The 20990-nt window shown below is 55.7% G+C and overlaps 2 protein-coding genes across 2 annotated transcripts in view; one reads left to right on the forward strand and one right to left on the reverse strand.

The window, feature by feature from the left end:
* Positions 1 to 8997, reverse strand: part of FANCA (FA complementation group A) — a 33314-nt gene extending 24317 nt beyond the window's left edge. Inside the window, exons 1-9 of the mRNA XM_064671362.1 lie at positions 8917 to 8997; positions 8229 to 8408; positions 7259 to 7331; positions 6574 to 6716; positions 6172 to 6267; positions 4446 to 4519; positions 3276 to 3391; positions 2614 to 2696; positions 2135 to 2168 (exon numbers count right to left, since the gene is read on the reverse strand). Of these exons, the coding sequence (XP_064527432.1) occupies positions 2135 to 2168; positions 2614 to 2696; positions 3276 to 3391; positions 4446 to 4519; positions 6172 to 6267; positions 6574 to 6716; positions 7259 to 7331; positions 8229 to 8408; positions 8917 to 8997 (880 nt within the window). The remainder of the gene's footprint in view (positions 1 to 2134; positions 2169 to 2613; positions 2697 to 3275; positions 3392 to 4445; positions 4520 to 6171; positions 6268 to 6573; positions 6717 to 7258; positions 7332 to 8228; positions 8409 to 8916) is intronic.
* Positions 8998 to 13017: 4020 nt separating this feature from the next.
* SPIRE2 (spire type actin nucleation factor 2) lies at positions 13018 to 20879 on the forward strand. Its single transcript, XM_064671067.1, has 14 exons — positions 13018 to 13693; positions 16602 to 16639; positions 16811 to 17170; positions 17409 to 17489; positions 17565 to 17729; positions 17810 to 17896; positions 18005 to 18113; positions 18190 to 18588; positions 18701 to 18834; positions 18952 to 19086; positions 19168 to 19235; positions 19330 to 19357; positions 19772 to 19887; positions 19975 to 20879. The coding sequence occupies exons 1-14, from the start codon at positions 13033 to 13035 to the stop codon at positions 20189 to 20191; spliced, it is 2598 nt and encodes an 865-aa protein (XP_064527137.1). The 5' UTR covers positions 13018 to 13032; the 3' UTR covers positions 20192 to 20879.
* Positions 20880 to 20990: the final 111 nt, after the last annotated feature.

Raw genomic sequence — 20990 nt, forward strand, 5'->3', positions numbered from 1 at the left:
ACCCAGAGACTCAGAAATTATTACCACTGACCTTGAACCAATTTAAAAAATTCCCTAGAACATGCTAATAATGAAGCCGTCTAAAAATGCACATAAATCTAAAAAATGCACATAATTTCCAAACCCAAACCTAACAATGTGAGTGTGAGCACTGTGAAGCTGCAGGAAAGGGAAGCCTGTCTGGAGGCAGGGATTTGCACAGGCTGAATTAACCAGCCTGGGAACCCCGGTCCAAACAAAGGGCAGGCTGGGGGAGGGCCACACGTTTGTAATGTTGCATTTGCTGAACAGAAATCCCTTTAAAAGCCAGATCTGCCCCAAAATGACTGGTGGAGATCAAACAGGTTGGCAGCTTGCGCAGCACCGTTGTCTTGACGATCAGCCCACACCACTCAGAGCCCACAGACTGGGAGACCCTTTGCTTTGCAGCCTGCTGCAGCAGCACTTCTGCTCCTTGTGCCATTCTGCCTTGAAAACCCTCCTCGTTGAGCAGCTAAAGGAGCCTGGTTTGTTTATAAAAATAATTGAGAGAAGAGAAAAACCCTTAAAAGACAATTTACTGAGCAGAGGCAGAGAACCAGACGTGCCTCACATGCCATTACAGCCCTGGGAGGTAACACTCTCCTCTCCTGCTGAGGAATACTTTAAGGTTAAATAGGGGAGAATAAAGAAAAGGAGATAAACTCAGCTTATCTTCAGGCACAGCAGTGCAACACAGTCAGATCATCACTGTGAAGCACAGCCCTCCCATGCTACTCCAGCCTGTCCTTCTCCTCCTCTGAAGGTCTTCAGTAACAGGGAATGCTTCTACATAAAAAATCCCAATGTCCTCCAAAGATTAATGAAGCAAAACCCCTCAAAGGTGACCTAAAAGTATAGACTAATATAATATCTTGCATAAAACTCAGGTAATACATTTTGCAGGCACACAGGCTGCGAGTGTGGCAGTGCAGGCTGCGCAAACGGGAAGGTCAAATGAAGAGCAGGATGCAGCCTCCTGTCTGCCCGCCAACAGTCTGCTCCTCCTCCTCCAAAATCCCTACTCCTCTGTTCAGAAGGATTGGTTTTCAACTGTTAAGGGGCCACCTGAGATAGGATTCATACGTATTAAATAATAAAGCAGTTCTCTTGCAGCTTTCCCTTTTTAGAAGCACTCACAAGGTCTGTGAGGATTCTCTGTGTACAGACAGCTCTCCCTAAGAGACCTGGAGCAAGGGATGGAGCTGGCAGTGCCCACAGGGAATGGCACAGGATGGAGGGGACAGTCCTAGCAGTGTGCACTGGGTTTGGGTCACCTTCCAGCAGAGGAAAAGCAGCAGTCTCTGCAGCAGCACTGAGCAGGAAACGTGCCAGCAAGGAAAGTGGTGGAGCACTGTCACCAAGGAGACAGGGGAGTGACAGCAGCCATGCAGTCAGGTGACATTACCAGGGGTGTGAGGGGTGTAAGGAAGGCGACAACAGCAGGTACAGCATCTCCCCGTGAAGATCAGCTGTGACACATGACAAAAATAACCCCCATGTGTGTTTAGTCTTCCTGCATCAGGATTTGCATGTAAATCAGGCACTGCTACGCTTGAGCCCGCAGCAGTCAGGGCAGCTCAGGCCAAGGTAGGCACGTTGTCAGTTCATGAAGGCTGTTTAAAGACTACACACCAACATTAGATGTCTTTGCTCAGCATAAAAAATAGGTTCTGCAAAAGATTAGTCTGAAGCCCAAACGGTGAGTCAGCAAAATCACTTATAATATTGTGAATTCAAAGTTTAATTCACTAAGCAGAAAAAAATAAATCTAAGCAGCAAACCGATCCTGGTCTAACCCCTGTGTTCCACCTGCTTCCAAGCAAATCAGTTAAAAATCAGGAAATCAGGTCAGGTATCTATCTGATGTCACAGCCGAGAGCATCAAAACAAAGTGGCATAAAAGGCAAGAAATTATCTGCAGTGTCTGGAGACACTTTAAAAAGCAAAGGGAAAAGCAGAGGCAAATAAAATCAGTGGCATAAATATTATGCACAACAGCACAGGCAAAGCAGCCAGGCAAAGGATTTCTCCTTAGGGATTTAGCAGTGAACAGGGAACAGAAGTTTTAGAAACAGCAGTGGCTGCATAAAGCCAGGATCACAGCAATACTTACATGCCAGCATTCTCTGCAAGACAGCATGGCAGATCTGTTCAAAATCGACAAATTGAGGCATTTAGAGTTTCAAAGAGCTGCAGTTCTATGCAGAAAAGGTAAATTGACTCCAAGAAAGAGTTTTATCCCTCTTAAAGCTTCACTTTATCCTCAGGCTCTACAGTAGAACAGGTAAAATAGACAGAGGGGCAGCATTCCCCATTCTTACCAGCATTCCATGCCTCACATTCAAATGGAAAAAACAGAGCAATCAAGGTGAAAGGAAGTTTAAAAAGCCCTTGCTGTGCCACCTTGGAGCAGTGCTCCATACAAACAGCCTCTGTTCTGGCTTCACCATTTGCCCCACTCCAGCATCCAGACCACCACCCTTTCCTTGCTGCTCCAAGCTCTGATTTATTTCCACTCAGCAAGACCCAGAGGTTTATAATGGAATTACTTTTTAAAAGCACTGTTTGTAACCAGGTTTATTTTGTTCTTACATAAGGAACCTTCTGGAATTCCACCTTCCTTCCCAGCTCCGAAGCTTGCTCAAAGCCATTCTGAAGGAACACGATGGCAAAGTCTGCAAATCAAGAAAGAATTGGTGTTTCAGCAGTCCCCTTGCACACAGATCACCTGCTCTTTCCCCTCCCACCTGTCCAAACAGTGTCTGAAAAGCCTCATTCACCACTTAGCAGGAATAATTTATTGTCTTGGAGTAAAATTACTCCCAGGAAAAAGGATCCAGAAATTAAAGGATTGTAAAGACTAAAGAATTCACAGGTGACCACTGCAGAACTCAGAGGGGCTGGAGGGGATTTTTTCCTAAATAAAATTAGAAAATAAGTAACAGGAAATGACAGAGGGAGAATGGAACTCTCAAATATTTGTGGTCCAAAATCTCTCTGACACTTTGCATGTGTGTCATACAGTGTATCAGCCCTTGCCACACACACTTCCCAAATACATTTTCTTGTGTTACTGTAACTCCAAGGGATGGAAAAATTCAAACCAATTATTTTTTTAAGGGGAAAAAATTGCTAAATTTGCCAAATATATAAAAAATACATTCCCCCCACTGACACAAGGTAAGAAAACACAAAGTGAGGCTTGTGTTTTTACACCTCCAAGGTCTTGCCCCGTGCACAGATGAGGGACTTGCCTGAGAGAAGGTGCTGTGCCAGCTCCGTGTCCCCAGATGGGACATTCCCAGCCTGCTGGCAGATCCCACAGAGGCCACTACACAGCCACTCCACCACTGCAGGGCCTGCTGGACTCCTGGAACACACAAAAACACCTTCAGTTCAGTCCCTCCTGCTTCCTTGTTGTCTCCACCACCATCCTCTGGGCTCGGGGAAGAGCCACCCGCGCACTCTGCCCTAAATGTGGCATTTCATTTATTTAATTTGGACCAGCACATTTGCTTTACAAACAGTTGCTTTTTATATTATTTGCTTTATAAAAAGATTCTACAACACACACACACACAAAGGCAAAAATGCAAGTTAAATTGTGCATCTAGGTATATCCTTATGTCTGATATTAAAGTGTTTCCACTGAGAAAGCTCTGCTAGAAGAACTTCAGTTCCAATTTCTAAGATAATTGGATTAAAATGCTTTAAAAAAGGAATTCAGGTCTTAATCTATGTCTTTGGTTCCCTTAAGTGTGAAGCACAGTGGGCACTGAAGGCTTTCATCATGAACGAGTAAACCAGTATCAAAAGCCTAAAAGATTATTGCAATGTTTCTTTGACACTATAAGGAAACAACTTAAACTTCACAAAGGATAATTCTGTATATACTGTTCATATACATATATACACACTCTTTTTAGCTCTGTATCATGGAATCACGGAATGGTTTGGGTTGGAAGAGACCTGAGAGACCATCCAATTCCACCCCCTGCCAGGAACACCTTCCACTAGACCAGTTTGCTCCCAGCCCCATCCAACCTGGCCTGTAACACTTGGGGGGGGGAAACAGGAAATTAAAAATAAAATTCTTAGACTAACTACTCTCTGAAGATTAACTCTGCCAGATCAGAAATGTAAGGTTTTGTGAAGATGGAAGCACCCAACTTCTGTAGAGCAAGACTTCTTCTCAAGTCCAGCAGCTCATTTGGTGGACGTCAACAAGGCACTGCATCTAAACTGGGCTAATCATCCCAGAGTAACCTCTCAAACCCACAGTAACTTCTTAATCCTGCTAATCTGATCCCTTGCCAGCACTTGACTATATCCTGGGTCCAGAATACTCATGACTAATCCCTGATTATATTTCAATAGGCTTTAAGAGATTAAATACATCTGCAAAGGCACAAAGCTCTGCTCACCTCTCCAGCAAGTCTGCCAGTCCAGCGATGTCACCGCTGTGCAGGTGCCACACGACTTCCAGCATTGGAGGCTCCTAAAGAGATGTTACCATTAGGTCACAGGTTACATTTAGCTGATGCAAGTGATATATAAAAAATAAAGCTGAATTCTGTTTATTCAAACTATCCAGAAGTTGCTAAAATTTAAACCTGATACCCCAGGAAATGCCCAATGAGGAAAGATTACATTTGCTTTTCCCTTCCTACAGATTTTGGATGGTTTACAGTTGTAGATGCATCAGTTTAAATTTTCATGGACAAGTAATTTATATATCCATATTTTTCCTCCAGAATAATGCAGATTCTGCACATTCAAAGGAGTAGTGGATATTCCACAAAACAGGTAACAGTGCTGAGTTTCAGGTCTTGTTAATTCAGATCCAGATCCAGATTACAGAATTGTCTTTTAGTGTATTAACTATTTATTAGTCTCTATGGAACGAGTTTGCTGCTCTCAAATCTATATCCCAATATAGACTGGGATTGTAGGAGACTACATGAAGCAACACTGAAATCATCCAGGCAGAGAGGCCAATGGACCGAGGGGAAAAATGAACAACCTTTGTCAAAAATCTGCACCAGACATCGCTCCCATGTGGATCAAATTGCTGCCCTGCAACATCCCTTCCAGCTCCTGCCTGGGACAGCATGTCCAAGAGAGTCCTGAGCCAGCAAAACACCACTGCAGAGTGCACCTGGCAGGGAAAAGGTGCAGCAGCAGCTTCTACTCATTCCAGATAGAACCCAAACCTTCCCACCTTGGGAAGAGGCATTTGGGAATCTTGGGCACAGGGGAAAAGCCAAAGCCCTGGGAGCTTTCTGCAGCCACCAGCAGCTACCTCATACTCTGACCCCAAACTCGCCCACATACTTTGTCTTCACAACCTAATTCTTACTGTAACATCCTCAGTTACAGGGCAGCACTTATCTACCACTTATCCCATGTCTGCCCCAGGACCAGAAGATCTTAATCAGCCTATGAAACACACAGAGTCTATTTTCAGCCCAGGAGCAGATATGTGAGACCAGAGCACGGCCCTTTATCCAGGCAGATCAGCCTCTTCCTCCTTTCCCATCAGAACAGCAATGAATCAGAACTGCCCTACTCACAAAAAGCCCTGAACTCCCCTCACAACATCACTTGTCTTCACAAAACAAACCCAAATGAAATCAAGACATCCCATTTGTGAGGCAACACAACCTGTTATCTGCTATCTCTTTCTCTGTGACCTCACTTTGGCTTATCAACATTCCCAGATAAGCTGGGTGGAGAACCAGGACTGCAAAGACAGAAGGACTATTGTTGGCAAAGCACGTGAAGGACTTTGGGACTGGGTCACCCCACAGCCAGCTGGGAGCTTCTGCACTGGACCTGGAGAGCTCCCCACACCAGCATTTGATCACCAAGGTGCTTCCAACACTCCTTTGAGGCAGTTTCTAATAACTCACCTAATTCCAAACCTCAACTGAGTCCTGTGAAAAAGCAAATCCCACAGCAGAGACAAGGAATTTCCCACTGAACTTGCTTTAAAATAAACAAAACAAAACCCCCTAACATTTATAATTCATATCACACTTTTGGCAGGTCAGGAAGACCACAGTCATTCTATGGAATTCAGGGATGTCACATCCCACAGATAAAATCTCATGGTCTATAACGCCACACTGTTTCTCCTTGAGTGATTACCTTCATTTTCCACATTTCCTGGCAGAAGAGGGAGCGACAGAACACATTGTTTGCCAGCAAATCCTTCACCGTTTGAAGCAAGGAAGACAACTTCTTCTGGCATCACACCGGAAATGAAGAAGAAATAATTCCTTTTGTGAATAACACATTCTTAGAAAAATAATTTGTTGCTTTCCCTGTTTGTTGCTTTTTAAAGGGTTAAATACTGGAGAGAATTCACAGAAAAGGCCCAAACTTCTTACACATCTTGCACTTCTGCGAGCGAATCAGACACATCAGTGAATAATTGTCCACTCGGGCCCTCCGAGTTTGGGGGCTTTATCAGAGAAGATAAACTGGGCTTAAAGTCAAACCTAACATTGCTGTTCTCTAGATAAATTAAATTTAACCCTTCCCCCTTACTCTCTGGTCCAAGCTCAGCAGTGGCACTGGAGAGGGGCTGGCAGGAGCCTGGCAGATCCGCTCTATGTTGGTAACGGCGGTTTTGGCTGCCAAGGTTGCTGTGGGCACGTCCAGTTTGGAGGCCTGTTCCTGCAGAACAGAGACTGAACAAAACAACAAAGCAGAAAGCTGTCAACATGGGAGGAAAAAGGGTTTGAAGACCTGGCTATGAATCATGGAATGGTTTGGGTCAGAAGGGACCTTAAAGCTCATCTCATCCCACCCCGTGCCATGGGCAGGAACACCTTCTACTAAACCAGATTGCTTCAAGCCCCATCCAACCTGGCTTTGGACACTTCCAAGACAGAATCCCACAGCTCAAAGCCCTTTCAGCACAAATGTCATCCATTGTACAGGGTAAATAATTTTTATTTCCATGTATGATTCCTTTACTATACATAAAACAGGGGAAGAACAGCCACAGAGATGGAATGTCCCTGAGAAGCAGATTTTTGTGTTTTACCCTTGTAACACTTTCAAATAACAAAAGTATTCAAGGACTGACACCTTGCCAGGGGTGTCACCAGCAGGTAAGTAAGAAAAAGACCAGAACAATGAAAAGAAAGTAAAAGTGGTGTTGCATTTAACAGGCAAACATTCAGTATGGGAGGAATTCTTCCTCACTGTATCCCCAGTAGATACTCACCTATAAATGACTCTGATGATACTCCCGGCTGCTCTGTGCCATCCTGCACACTTGGCTTGGCTGAATCTCCCACCTGGAAGCAAAAAAACCCCTTAGATGTCTGTTACACACATTTACAAACCTATTCCCTCTAAAGCTCTGGCACTGCTGGAGCAACTGAAGTGAAATTAGCGCTGACTTCCCCCATGAGAATGAAATACCACAGATTTCAGGGCACCTTGCAAGAGATATATGTATAGTTATTGTCATTTCGTGCAGAAAAAAAGTGATACAGGTCAGAGTTCCTCACCCCCCAGCATCCAAGAGCTCAGCAGCAGTGCCAGGAGCAGAATTTTTGTAATTCCCATCTTTGAAGTCCTTTCTGTGAAGCCATATGGCCATAAATATTTGATAAAACATGTCCAAATGTTGGATCCTTTTCTAGTGAAATCTCCCCTTTATTTTTATAAAGGCAAATACTCTGTAGAGAAAGAAGATCCTGAAGTATGGGAGGTATTTGCAGAGTCTGTTGCAGCTGTAAAATCAAAACTGTGTGAGGAGAGGAAGAATGCGGCCAAATCAGAAGGTTGGGTCAAGTCTAGGTTGTCATGAAGACAGTCAGGGTAGTCAGAAATGGTTGATAATTCAGAGAAACCCCAAGTCTCTCCTGATTTTTTCCCCTAGATTCACAAGAAGCCAGTTCTGACTCCAAGAAAAACATGCTGGATTTCTCTTTGTCCCTAATCCAAACCACGCCTAAGTATTTTCAGTCTATAAGTGTAAAACATAAAGGAAAAAGAAAATAATCTCATTTTGGCAACACAGACCTCCAAACTTCAGCTTACTCCTACAGTGTTGGCTTTTCTTTCCATGTGTCATGAAAACTGTGTTCCTGGGATATTCACTGCACAGCTGGTGGAACCCACCTCCAGTTGGGATCTCCCACCATCCCAGCTGGACCATGACTCCCCCGAAACCATCCGGCTCCTACCTCCAGGAGGAGGTCAGTCAGGTTCTGGTGGTGATCCAGCAGCCTCAGAGCCGCTTCCTGGAGCTCTGATCCGCTCCCAAAGGAGCTTTTCCGCTTCCTGGCTCTCCCTGCTGAGAGGTTTGGGTTTGTTTTATGACCACAGCTTATTCCACAGCCTCCAAGGACACCTGTTCCCTGCTGCTGGGGTATGAGGGCAGAGGGGGGGTGTACGAGGGCAGAGAGAGGGGCCTGTATGAAGGCAGATGGAGTGCATGAGGACAGCCGGGTGTATGACGGCAAAGGGTTATGAGGAAGGCAGAGGGGAGCGTATGGAGTGCGGCAGGAAGGCAGGGGGATTTGTACGAGGAGGCCAGAGGTGGGTGTTAGAGGTGGGCAGAAGGGGGGGGTTGAGGTGGGCGGGAGGGGTGTATGATGGCAGGGGGGCTGTACAAAGCCGAGGGGTGTATGAGGGCACGGGAGGGGGTGTATGAGAGCACACGGGGCTGTTTGAAGTGGGCAGAGGTGTGAGTATGAGGATGGGAGCGTAGCAGGGCAGAGTGGATGTATGAGGGCAGGGGGGTATGCGGAAGGTAGAGGGGGATGTATGAAGGCGGGGGGGGTATGAGGGCAGAGAGATGGGGCATATTTGCCCCCCGGCCCAGCCGGGGCTCTCCCGGAGCTCCCCCCGCTGCCGCTCAGCCCCACGTACCGAGCAGGTCCCGCCAGCTCCGCCCGCCCGCGCCCGCCATCGCGCACCGCCGCTTCCCGCCACACCGACCCGCGCCGCCATTGGCTGCCGCCGGCCGAGCCCTCCTCTCCCCATTGGCTGGAAGGGAAGAGAGGCGTGGTCACGCCCGCACTGCCGCCTCTGTCTATTGGCTGAAAGAACGAGTTGGTCCCGCCCCCTGCCGCCATCTTGGTAGTGGCGTAGGGGGGGCTGGCATGTTGCGGAGGGCGGCGGGAGAGGGGTGGGGACTGCGGCTGTGGCTGGAGAGGGGAATGTGGGAGCACGCGACGGGATGTGGGGAGATATGGAGGAACACGGGTGAGGGGCTGTGATCCTGTCTAGATGTGGCCCTCGTAGCCCCGTGTCCCTCGGTGCTCAGGATGCTGCAGACTTGTGCCCCACCCAGGGACAAGAGCGGCTGGAATTCCCAAAGGGAGGAATCACTAGCACTACAGGAATCACCTTCCACTACACCAGGTTGCTCCAAGCCCCGTCCAACCTGGCCTTGAACACTTCCAGGGATGGGGCAGCCACAGCTTCTTTGGGCAACCTGTGCCAAGGCCTCCCCACCCTCACAGCCAAGAATTTCTTCCCAATATCCCACCTAACCCTGTCATCTGGCAGTGGGAAGCCATTGCCCCTTTTCCTGTCATTCCATGCCCTTTTCCAAAACCTCTCTCTCTCTTTTTTCTCAGCTCCCTTTAAGTCCTGAATGGCTGTAAGGTTCCATAGGAAGCAGTGTAGAATTCCCAGAGGGATTTTCCCTCTGGTCTGATCCTCCCTGGCAATGAACCACAGCTGTCAGCCGCTGTCCGCGTGCCCAGTGGAGGGCTCAGAGTAGCAGTAGTGATCCCTTACAGGAAGGTGTACCCACCATCGGGAATCAGCTCCTGCCAGAATTGGCCGTGGGATGGTTCATTTTGAGCTGGCCCTGGCAGGGGTGAGTCAGCAGCACACGCGCCAAGAGCTGGAGAACACTTCCTGGCAGTGCCAGCAAATCCGGCAGCTGGTGCCGGGGAGGCTGCAGAGAGACCCCACAGCACAGAGTTTGGGAACCCTTGCCAGAGTCACATTCCTGAGATACGTTAACCCCTCAGGATGCCATTGTCAAGTTTAGGGCAGCCTCAGATTTTGGGATGCCCCATTGGGCCAGCCCCAGCAGGTGTCCAACCGAGAGCTTGGCATTCCAGGATACTCCTGAGGTTTATTCACATGGACACCAGGAAGCTCTCACAGCATCAGTGTCCAGGGAACCTGGTACCTCCTGACTGTGGACCTGCTTACACAGGGGTGTTATGTGGTGGGAAGGCAGCAGGATGGGGTCAGTGTCCCCTCAGGATGATCCAAGTGCCGGTATCCAGTGCAGGAGTTCATTGCCTTGGGACTGGCTGGGGCATTCCAGGGAATCAGAAAGTCTAAGAGCAGTGAGTGCTGTGGAACACTGGGTCAGGGACTCTGGTTTGGCCAAGGAAGGAAAACCAGCGGAAACCATTCCTGTGATGGAACACAACAAGGCGACATCAGGAGGTACAGTCAAGAGCTCATCACTGCCCAGGGTTCCCATTGTGTGCCCTCAGTGTCCTCAAGATCCCCACGATGTTCCCAAGGTCCCTATGGTGGCCCCAAGGTCTCCATGCCACCCCCAGTGTATCCCCAAGGTCCCTACGGCATCCTCAAGGTTGTCCCCAAGGTCACCTAAGTGGCCTTGAGGTCTCCAGTGTGCCCCCAGGGGTAATCGTAAGACCGTCATGGTGATCCCAAGGTCCTCAGTGTGTTCCAAGGTCTCTGAGAGTGTTCCCAATGCCTCCAGGATGGTCCCCAAATGTCCCCAAGGTGTCCCTCAGAGCATCCCACTTTAAACTCCAGCCACATTCAAGGCCAGCATGCAGCAGTAGGAAACTGTCCTGTCAAATGCCCCCTCCTTCCATGTTCCCAGTTTATTGCAGCATGGAAGGAAAATGAGAGAGGCACGTCCACCCCACAGGTTCTCCATGCGCTTATTCCAGGTTCCTGTGGCTTTTTAAGGAAATTTTTTGCATATGAGAGTTGAAACCCATAGGAATGGCATATCCCCAAGGAAACACGGCACACAGCTGCAGGTGGCTGGGGAAGGGTTCTGTCTGCCCTCCATCCCACCTCCGTGCCCCTCTCTTCCTGATTCCACACTGAAGGAACCAGGAATTCCAATCCTCCCATAACACTCTGACACCCTTTCCCAAACTCTTCATATTTTTTTTCCTTTTATCTTTCATTTTTAATTCTATTTTCCTCATCCACATACACGCTTGGCTTCCGTTTAAGTTTTCCACGCTGGTAGCTTTTAATTATGCCGCGATTCCATATTAATTGCAGATTTACCCAAAGCAAAAGGCTCCGTGCTTTGTCATGCAAATGCCATCCCATGAATCCTGCAGGGTGGGTTATCCTCGCCTTCAAACGCCGCACGTCCTCCTCGCTCCCCTCCCTGCCGGTGCCGCCCCGGCTGTGTCCGGAGGCGATGGAAAGCTGGCACCCGGCACCGCACAGCCCTGCTCTGGTGGGCTTTCCTCCCGGGAAGTCGCTTCCCAGGCAGGCTCCAAAACAGCTGATTATAGGGCAAACGTTGCATTCAAATCTCTCAAACCAGAGCCAGGTGTCAGCATTGTGGCCATGAGCTGCTCCAGGGGCTGGAGACATGCCATTCCATGTGGATGCAGCTGCAGATGAAGCTGGCACTGTGCTCCCGACTCCCTGTAACATGCTCCCACCTGGACATGGTGCATTTGAGCAATCCTAGAGATGCACTTGTGTCCCTCCTCCCCTTTCCCAAACCCCAGGGCACTGTACAGGGCTGCATTTCACAGTATTCCAGCTCCACTCTCCCATTTTCTTTCCTAAAGATGGGGCTGGCACTCCTCAGGTTCTCTGGGAGGGCACTGAAGGGCATTTCTCCTCCATCCCAGGCTCTTTGCCAGTGGTCTCTGGCCTTGCAGCTCCTTTGGCTATGTGGGACAAATAGAATCTATGTCCCTGCTCTGTCCCCCTCCCAGCTCAGCCAGCACAGCTCTGGAATTGATCCCAGTTTATGCTCATGGGTTAATGGAGCTGAGATAGGGTTTTATGCTCCTTCCATCATGGAAATGGGAAGCTCATCATGACAAGAGTGTTCATGTGCTCCCTCTGACCTTTCTCATGGACTGGTTGTCCTTTCTGCTCTACCAACACAATCCTGCCCTCCCCATGTGTCCAGAGGGACCAGCTGATGCCCCAGAGCAATCCCATCATCAGCACCATGCCATGCCAGCCATTCCCAGCGGCTGTGGAATGCCATCCCCACACCACATTCCCAAGGGACATTGTCTCCCTAGAGATTCCATCTCATCCTGGCACCTTCAACCTGCTCCTGCTGCTTCTGGCCATGCACATACCACATTCTGGCATCTGGAGTTCTTCTCCTTCCCTCTGAGGAGTTTTCCTGTCCCAGCCTGGCTTTTCCCTCTCAATCCCAGCTGAGCTCCCCAGGCTTCCCAGCACCCCACAGGCAGGTGCCTCATGGCAGGTGTCCGCATGGGTGCTGGCATCCTGGGTTCCTGCCCTCACTCCTGCTCTGTGTCCCCAGGTGACCCCAGTCCCAAGGCTATCGTGTCCCTCCACCCGCTGCTCCACACACGGCACGTGTACTCTGTGGGGTGGGAGCCAGGGCTAGGGCTGAGCCATGTGCTGTGGCCACCCTGATCCTCTCGGGGTGAATGGGGCTCTTGTGTCCCTTGTGGGGTGTCAGCCAGCACTGCCCCGCACCCACCCCGGGCACTGCCCCTCGTCACGTGCCCTGCACCCCATGCCTGGGGCACCCACGCCCTGTGCCCTCTGCCCTATGCCCAGGTGTGTGCCCTGCACCCTACACCCAGGTAACCCGGGGCAACCACTCCCTGTACCCAGTCCTATAGCCTGGGCAGGCCGAGTTGGGCCATGCTGTGATGTACCGTCCCGTGTTGAGCTGTGCCATCCCGAACTGAGCTGTGATGTGCCGTGCTGTGGCGTGCCATGCCAAGCTGTGCCATTCTGAGCCATGCAATACTGTACCGAGCTGTGCTGTGCCGTGCCACACTCTAACGAGCCATGCCACACTGTACGGAGTGTGCCACACTGTACAGTGCCACGCGATACCATGCAGTGCCACACAGCACAGAGTCATGCCATGGCATACCGAGCCGTGCCACACTGTACCAAGTTGTGCCATACATATCGAGCCGTGTCGTAACGTGCCGTGCCGCACCGCACCGTACCACACCGAGCTTCACGCCGTCCCGATCCGCCCGTGCCCCCCGGCGCCACCGCGGCCCCTCCCGGCGGGTGCCCCCGGCGGTGCCGGCACCAGGGCGGTGGGTGTGGCCGGGGCGGTGGGCGGGGCCTGTTCCCGTGTCCCCGCCCCCCCCCGCGCTCCCGGCGGTGCGGGACGGGCCGGGCCGATGGCGCGGGCGTGGCCGTGGCCGTTCGGGGGCGTGTCCCCGCGCGCCCCCGCCCCGTGTCCCCCGCCCGCCGCGCTCGGCGGTGCGGGATGGGGCGATGGCGCGGGCGGGCGCGGGGCCGCCGCGGGAGCTGTCCCTGGAGGAGGTGCTGAAGTGCTACGAGCAGCCGCTGAACGAGGAGCAGGCCTGGGCGCTCTGCTTCCAGGGCTGCCGCGCCGCCGCCGCCGCCCCCGTGGCCCCCGCGCCGCTCCGCACCGCCGACATCCGCCTCCGCGCCGACGGCTCCCTCCGCCTGCCCGCCCCGCCGCACGGTGAGGCCGCCGCTGCACGGGAGGGGCGGGAGCGGGCGGCGCCCGCGCGGAGGGGGACGGGACGGCACCCCCGAGCGGGGCTTACCGGGGCTTACCGGGGCTTACCGGGGCTTACGGGCACCGGGACTTGCTGGGGTTTACCGGGGCACCGGGGCTTACAGACACCGGAGCGAGGCACCGAGGCTTGCCAGCGCCAGGAGTTACCGGCACCGCGGGAGCAGGGCGCCGGGGTTTACCACAGCTTATCGGAGCTTACCGGGACCCGGGGTTTAACGGCACTGGGGCTTACCAGGGCTTACCGGCACCAGGACTTACCGGCACCGAGAGCGAGGCACCGGCACCGGGGCACAGGAGCTTCCTGGGCCTGGGACCCGGGCACCCGGACTTACTGGCACTGGGGCTTAGCAGGACCAGGGCCTGCCGGCACCAGGAACGGGGCACCGGCATCGGGGCTTACCAGCACCGGGACCTGGCATATCGGGACTTACCGGCACCGGGGCTTACTGGTACCGGGAGTGAGGCACTGGGCTTACCGGCACCGAGACTTTCAGGCACTAGGACTTACGGGCCCTGGGACCCGGGGCACTGGGTCTTACCAGCATAAAGAGCAGGCACCTGAGACTTATCGGCACCGGGACTTACCGGCACAGGGACTTACCGGCACCGGCAGGGGGTGCTGCACCGGCGTCGGGGACGCAGAGGGACGAGGGATATCGGCTGCGGGGGGGGCAACTGCAGCGGCCCTGGCGGGAGGGACCGGCGCCGGTGGAGAAGGACCTGTACTGAGAGCGACGGATAGGCAGGAGAAGCGACATCGCGGGGGGGGGCAGGCACAGAGGCAACGGCCGCAGGGGAGCGGTGCGGGGAGGGCACTGGAGAAGCTGGGAGAGACTGTGAGGATGGAGAGAAGGACAGTACCAGCACCGAGGGGCAGGAAGGCGGCAGAGGCGGGGACAGGGGTGAGCCCCAAGCCCTGGCCCTGGCGGTGGGGACTGGCACCGGCCATGCCGGGATTGGTGGGGAAGATGGGCTGATGAGTTCAGGGTCCAGTGCTGGTGTGGCACCGACACTGGCACCGGCAGGGCCTCCCGGCTAACCCAATGAGGCTGGACCTGGATGTAGGGGTGTGCGTGGTCCTGGCATCCACCGTGAGGCTGCAGGACACACATGGCAAGGTCAGACAGACACGGGGACACCCACAGGGACATCCATGGGTCGTCCACACCTGCACATGCAGGGCACTTCGTCCTGACCCAGCCCCCTGTGTGTTGCACACGGGACAGCCCCATCTCCGACCTTCAGCCTCCCGGCCATCTCTCCGTGGGAGACTGGCACTGCCAGCCACAGCTGTTCTGGGGTGTCACTAGGCTGGGCCGGCTGCCAGCGGTGACACTGGGAGGCTCCAGGAGCACCTGGAGTGCAGCCAATGCTCCACCTGTCTCATCCAACAGCGAGGCCACAGGGGCCGGTGCTGTGGGGTCACCGAATGGCCTTGATGCCGGTGGCCGGGCAGACGCCAGGGCGTGTTGGGCATCTCCATGCCCAAGGCAGGGACACACACGGGCACGGCACGTGCCTGTGGCATCTGGGCATGGCGTGGTCACACCGGCTCCACTGGTCCTGCTTGGGAATGGCCCCACGCCCTGCCCTGAGCCACTGTGGGGCTGGAGCCGGTGTCACTTGCCAGTGCCACCACGCCAGTGATACTGTGCCAGTGACACCATGCTGCCTCGTCCTACCAGGTCACTTCTGTGCCGACCTGAGCCATCTCCCCAGGGATGAATCAGGCCTCTTCACAGTGAAGCCTGAGGCTGGAAGGGCTCTGGGTGCCTCTGGGCACTGCTGCAGGTGGTGGTAACAACCTGGCACGTGGCTTGGCAGCTCTGCCTGGGCATGGGGCTGGATCCGCGCTGAGTGAGCCAACAGCACCCTCTGGAGCAACTCCAGTCCCCTATCCCATGGGAACTCCCTCCTTAGCTGTGTCCCAGTGGCTGGAGGGAGCTGCTGGGACCTACTGGGCTCATCCTGCTGGCCAGGCACCAACTGCAGGGCGATGATGGCATCCCAGGGCTGGCACTGCAGTGGGAACTGGGCATGGCTGGGGCAGATGGGTTGATGATGGATTTGTGTGTGGCACTGTGACCACCATTGGAGCTGCCCTTGCTGTCTGTTCCTGGCTGGCACACGACTGGCATATCCTTGCAGCTGCCGCATTGATTAGCTCAATGCAGAGCTAATGGTCGGGAAGTGGAGCTGGAAGCCCTGGGGACACTGCAGAGACCACTTGTGTTCCTCGTCCTGCGGCTGCCAGGAGAGTTTGAGCTGCCCACGAGCATGTCCTGGGCTCTGTGTGTGCATGTGTGTGTGCCATGCTCCAGTTGTGGCTGCCAGTCCCCACACTGCCAGTGCTCACAGTCTTGGTACCCACACTGCTGGTGCTCATGATGTCAGTGCCCACACTGCCACTGCCCACACTGCCGGTGCTCACACTCCTGGTGCCCACACTCCTAGTACCCACACTCCTGGTGCCCACAGCCCAAAGGGATGCAGGGGCATTTCCCCATGGTTGCAGAGCTCTCAGCTCCCTCCAGCCCTGGAGGTGAGTGATAAAGGAATGCCTGTGCCCCCCTTATGTGCCCCCCTGGAGGCGGCGCTGCCACTGCCTGATGCCAGGGCTCAATGTGCTGGTGCCCACTGCCCCATGGAGCCGTGCCCTGGGTCCAGGACAGGATGGGAGCAGCCAGGAACGGGAGTCTCAGGTTGGGGTAGAAACTGCTGGGGGTGGGACCTGCTCAGGGTGGATACCTCACAGCCGAGCTGGGTGGGTACCACATCCCCAGGTGATGTGGGGTGGGATGCCCAGTGCGGGGCTGTGGGTGCAAGTGGTGACTCTGCCCTCCTCCCCCAGACCTGCCCGCGCTGCTGACGCCCTCTGCTGAAGCCCAGGTATGCAGGGGCCAATGACTGGCCCCATCTGCCATCACACGCCAGTGTGGGGTGGGCGCCGCCACCTGGTCCCCTCGCCCATGGGTCCTGGGATGGGACCCAGCGCTGATGGGTGGGGAGGTAGCTGGTGCCAGGGTACATCCGATGCCCAGCCCATGCCATGTCCTGCAGATGGTGCAGTCGCTGGGCTTCGCCGTGTACCGGGCACTGGACTGGGGGCTGGATGAGAACGAGGAGCGGGAGCTGAGCCCACGCCTGGAGCAGCTCATTGACCTGATGACCAACAGCGACTCAGAGGACAGCGGCTGTGCCACGGCTGACGAGGGCTATGGGGGGCAGGAGGAGGAGGAGGAAGGGGGTGAGGGACCGCCACGCGCTGTGCGCACCTTCGGGCAGGCCATGCGGTGCTGTGCTGCCCGCCTGGCCGACCCCGCCGGCGCCCCGGCGCACTACCAGGCTGTGTGCCGTGCGCTCTTCGCTGAGACTGTGGAGCTCATGGCCTTCCTCGCCAAGATCCGTGATGCCAAGGAGGTGAGTGTGGGTGCCCACTGGCACCGCTACCTAGCCGGGGAAGCCAGCTGGTGCCCTCTCTGCCCATCCCACCAGGGCTGCTGGTGCCAGTGTTTAGCCATAACATCTCCCAGAGTGCTGTGCCAGCTGGGAATGTGGGTGTTTTTGGGTGTACCTCAGTGCTGCAGCCCCATGACATGGTTTCAGTTGGACCCTCAGTGCCACCAGGGCAGAGTGACAGTATCTTGTACCACAACAGCTGCTGCAGAAGCTGAAGGAGGATGAGGAAGAGGAGGAGCGGCCGGCGGCGGAGCTGGGCAGCCTGCGCAACACCGACTGGGTACAGTGGCACGTTGGGGCATGGGGGCCATGATGGGTGGGTGGGTGCTGACGCTGTGTCCATGTGACCCCCCAGGCCCGGCTGTGGGTACAGCTGATGCGAGAGCTGCGGCATGGCGTGAAGCTGAAGAAGGTGCAGGAGAAGCAGTTCAACCCACTGCCCACTGAGTACCAGCTCACGCCCTTTGAGATGCTCATGCAGGACATCCGCGCCCGCAACTACAAACTCCGCAAGGTCATGGTGAGCGCAGCCACCGTGCCAGCCCCTCACCCTCCATCCTGCCATGCCCCAGCCTGGCACTGACCCCCTGCCCTCCCCAGGTGGATGGAGACATCCCTCCACGGGTGAAGAAGGATGCCCATGAGCTCATCCTCGACTTCATCCGCTCCCGACCCCCTCTGAAGCAGGTGAGCACTGGCACTGGGACATCTCCCTGGCATGATGCCATGCCTACCCTGGGAGTGCCATCCCTGAGCCATGGCTACCACTTGAGGTCCTGTCCACACATCCCACAGGCATCAGAGCGACGGCTGCGGCCCCTGCCCCAAAAGCAGAGGACGCTCCATGAGAAGATCCTGGAGGAGATCAGGCAGGAGCGGAAGCTCCGGCCCGTGGAGCAGAAAGGTAACAGTGTCCCCTCCCTGCTGTGACGCGCCAGCTCTGTGCCCATCCCCGTGGTGCTGAGCCTGTCCCTCTGCAGGGTACAGCTCCCTGCCCTGCATCCCACATGCCTGTGCTGGCCGCCTGGCCTCCAACTCCTGCCTCGAGCTCTCTCGGTGCCCGGCCAGTGCCATGCCCACACGCCCACGGCCACGCGTCCTCCTCAAGGCGCCCACCCTGGCCGAGATGGAGGAGATGAACCTCTCAGAGGCAAGGGGGGACCCTGGAGGTGGGGGGACACGGGGGGTGCCAGGTCCCTGGGGTGATGTGGTGCCCATGGTCTTGCAGGACGAGGATTCTCCAGGCACAGAGGTGCCGCTGAAGCGGGATCGCTCCTTCTCAGAGCAGGACCTGGCACAGCTGCAGAGCCAGCTGGGGGGTGACCAGGCTGCACCCCAGGACCTGGAGCCACTGCAGCCTGAGCTCCGGCCTCGCTCAGGTACTGCTGGAGGTCCCCATGTCTCCATCCCCAGGGGGCTGTGCCATGCTCTGTGTCAGTGGTGGCACCAGGTAACATGGCCTCACCATGACCTCCCTGTCCCTCCTCATAGGCTCTGTCCCTGCCAGCTGTCACCAGCTGCCAGATGGGCCAGCACCACCCCGGGCTGCCCTCGGCGCCGTGGAGGAGAGACCGGAGGACGGATCCAGTGCTGCCCCCACCACCAGCTCCAAGCACCTCTGGCTGGTGGGTTCTAGGGACACCGGGGCTGGGGACACCAGGGCTGGGGACACCAGGCAAGCGTGACTGTAGGCACATGGCTCCCTCTGCTACAGCTCATGGTGACATCCCCCTGTCCTGCAGGAGTTCAGCCACCCCGTGGAGAGCCTGGCTCTGACCGTGGAGGAGATGATCAATGTCCGCAGGGTGCTGGTCAAGGCTGAGATGGAGAAGTTCCTGCAGAGCAAGGAGCTGTACAGCAGCCTGCGGAGAGGGAAGGTGGGAATGGGGCCAGGGAGCCAGAAGGGTTGGTGGAGGTGTACCCCCACCCAACCCCAACTCACCCCACTCTGCCTGCAGGTTTGCTGCTGCTGCAGGGCCAAGTTCCCCCTCTTCTCCTGGCCTGCAGCCTGTCTCTTCTGCAAGCGGTGAGCACTGTGCTGTGCCGTGTCACGGGGCTGGGAGGGTGGCAGGAGGGTCCCTGTGATGGCCCCACTATCACATCTCTCTCTGTGTCCCCAGGTCTGTCTGTAGCTCCTGCAGCCTGAAGGTAAGGGACTGGCCCTGGCCAGTGTCACTGTGTCCCAGTCCTGCCTTGCCCCATTTTGTTCTTGTCCTGTCTCTGTTCTCCCTTGTCCCTACCCCACCCCATCCCATCCCTGTCCTGCATCCTCCCTGTCTGTCCTTCCCTATCTCTGCCCCATCCTGTCCCTGTCCTATCCTGTCTCTGTTCTCCCTTGTCCCTGCCCCATCCCATCCCTGTCCTGCCTTGTCCCTGTATGTGTCCTGCTATTTCTCTGATCCATCCTGTCCCTGTCCTGCCCCATCTCATCCTTGCCCCTGTCCCACTTCATCCATATCCCTGCCCCTGCCCAGTCCCTATCCCTGCCCCGCCCTATCCCAACCGTGTCCCATCCCACCCCTGTCCCCGTCCCATCCCGTCCTGACTCCCACATCCCGGCAGATGAAGATGCCTTCCAAGAAGCTGGCTCACATCCCCGTCTACGCGCTGGGCTTCGAGAGCCTCCCGGGCTCGCTGCTGCCCAAGGCGCTGCCGCTGCGCCGGAGGGAGCCCTTCCAGTGAGTCCCTGAGCCTTCCTCCCCATTCCTCCCCCCTTCTCCTCCTCCTGCTCCCGGTGGGTGCCGACGGAGTGCTCTGTGCCGCAGTTCGCTGTCGGGGCCGTGCTGGCGCCGGGTGGAGGAGGAATTCCCGCACATCTACGCCCAGGGCTCGGTGCTGCGGGACGTGTGCCCCGACTGTGCCGGGTTCGTGAAGGACGTGGTGAGCTCCAGCCGGCGCAGCGTGGCCGTGCTCAACGCCAGCGCCGCGTCCCGGCGCCACGCCAAGGCCCGCTCCCTCTACAGCGACGCCTGGCTCCAGTGAGGGGCCCGACCTCCCAGTGATGGGCACCACGGGGGTGCCCCCCCGCTGTACATATATACATAGGATGGATACACACAGCCTCTATATTTATATACGTTATGGACCAGGGGCAAAAGGACCCGTTCCTGCCATCCCCTTCCATCCCTGCCACCAGCCCCTGGGGGCACAAGTCCTGCCATGGGGCACCTGCAGCCCCTGAGGGCATGGATCCCACCGTGGGGTACCCACAGACCCCGAGGGGATGGATTCCACCGTCGCACAGCCCCTGAGGGGATGGATCCAGCTGTGGGGTACCCACAGCCTCCGGTGGAACGGATCCAGCTGTGGGACACCTCCAGCGTCCGGGGGGAAGGATCCCACCGTGGGGCAGCTCCTGGGAGAACAGGTCCTGTTGCAGAGCGCCCACATCCCCGGAGGGGATGGATCCCACCATGGACCACCGTTAGCCCCCAGATGGATGGATCCTGCTGTGGGACACCCGCAGCCCCCCGGGGGCACAGATCACACCGTGGGGCAGCTCCTGGGGGAACGGATCCCACGGTGGGGCACCTGCAGCCCCCTGTGTTGGCTTCCCCCAGCTCTGCTTCTGTGCCAAACCCTGGCTGTGCCGGGGTGCCCGGTGCCCTGGGCTGGCACGGCTACTCTGTATGTCCCCTCTCCGATAATAAACCCGCTGGGCTTCCCCGGGGCCGCGTGGCTGGTCCTGAGTGGGTGGTTGGGAGGGAGAGCAGGGTGCAGGGTGCTGGGAAATGTGAGGGGGCCGGGGACCACCACCCCCCGCACTCCACTCCAGTCCATC

The sequence above is a fragment of the Pseudopipra pipra genome, chromosome 14 (genome assembly GCF_036250125.1).
Source record: "Pseudopipra pipra isolate bDixPip1 chromosome 14, bDixPip1.hap1, whole genome shotgun sequence".
Taxonomy (NCBI): Eukaryota; Metazoa; Chordata; class Aves; order Passeriformes; family Pipridae; genus Pseudopipra; species Pseudopipra pipra.

Bases quoted from the DNA above. Each gene is read 5' to 3' on its own strand.
- SPIRE2 (XM_064671067.1), top strand. From the start codon at position 13,033: ATGCCACACTGTACGGAGTGTGCCACACTGTACAGTGCCACGCGATAC. The intron at 17,897-18,004 runs GTGAGCACTGGC...CACATCCCACAG, and splicing joins CCCGACCCCCTCTGAAGCAG to GCATCAGAGCGACGGCTGCG. The intron at 19,888-19,974 runs GTGAGTCCCTGA...TCTGTGCCGCAG, and splicing joins CGCCGGAGGGAGCCCTTCCA to TTCGCTGTCGGGGCCGTGCT.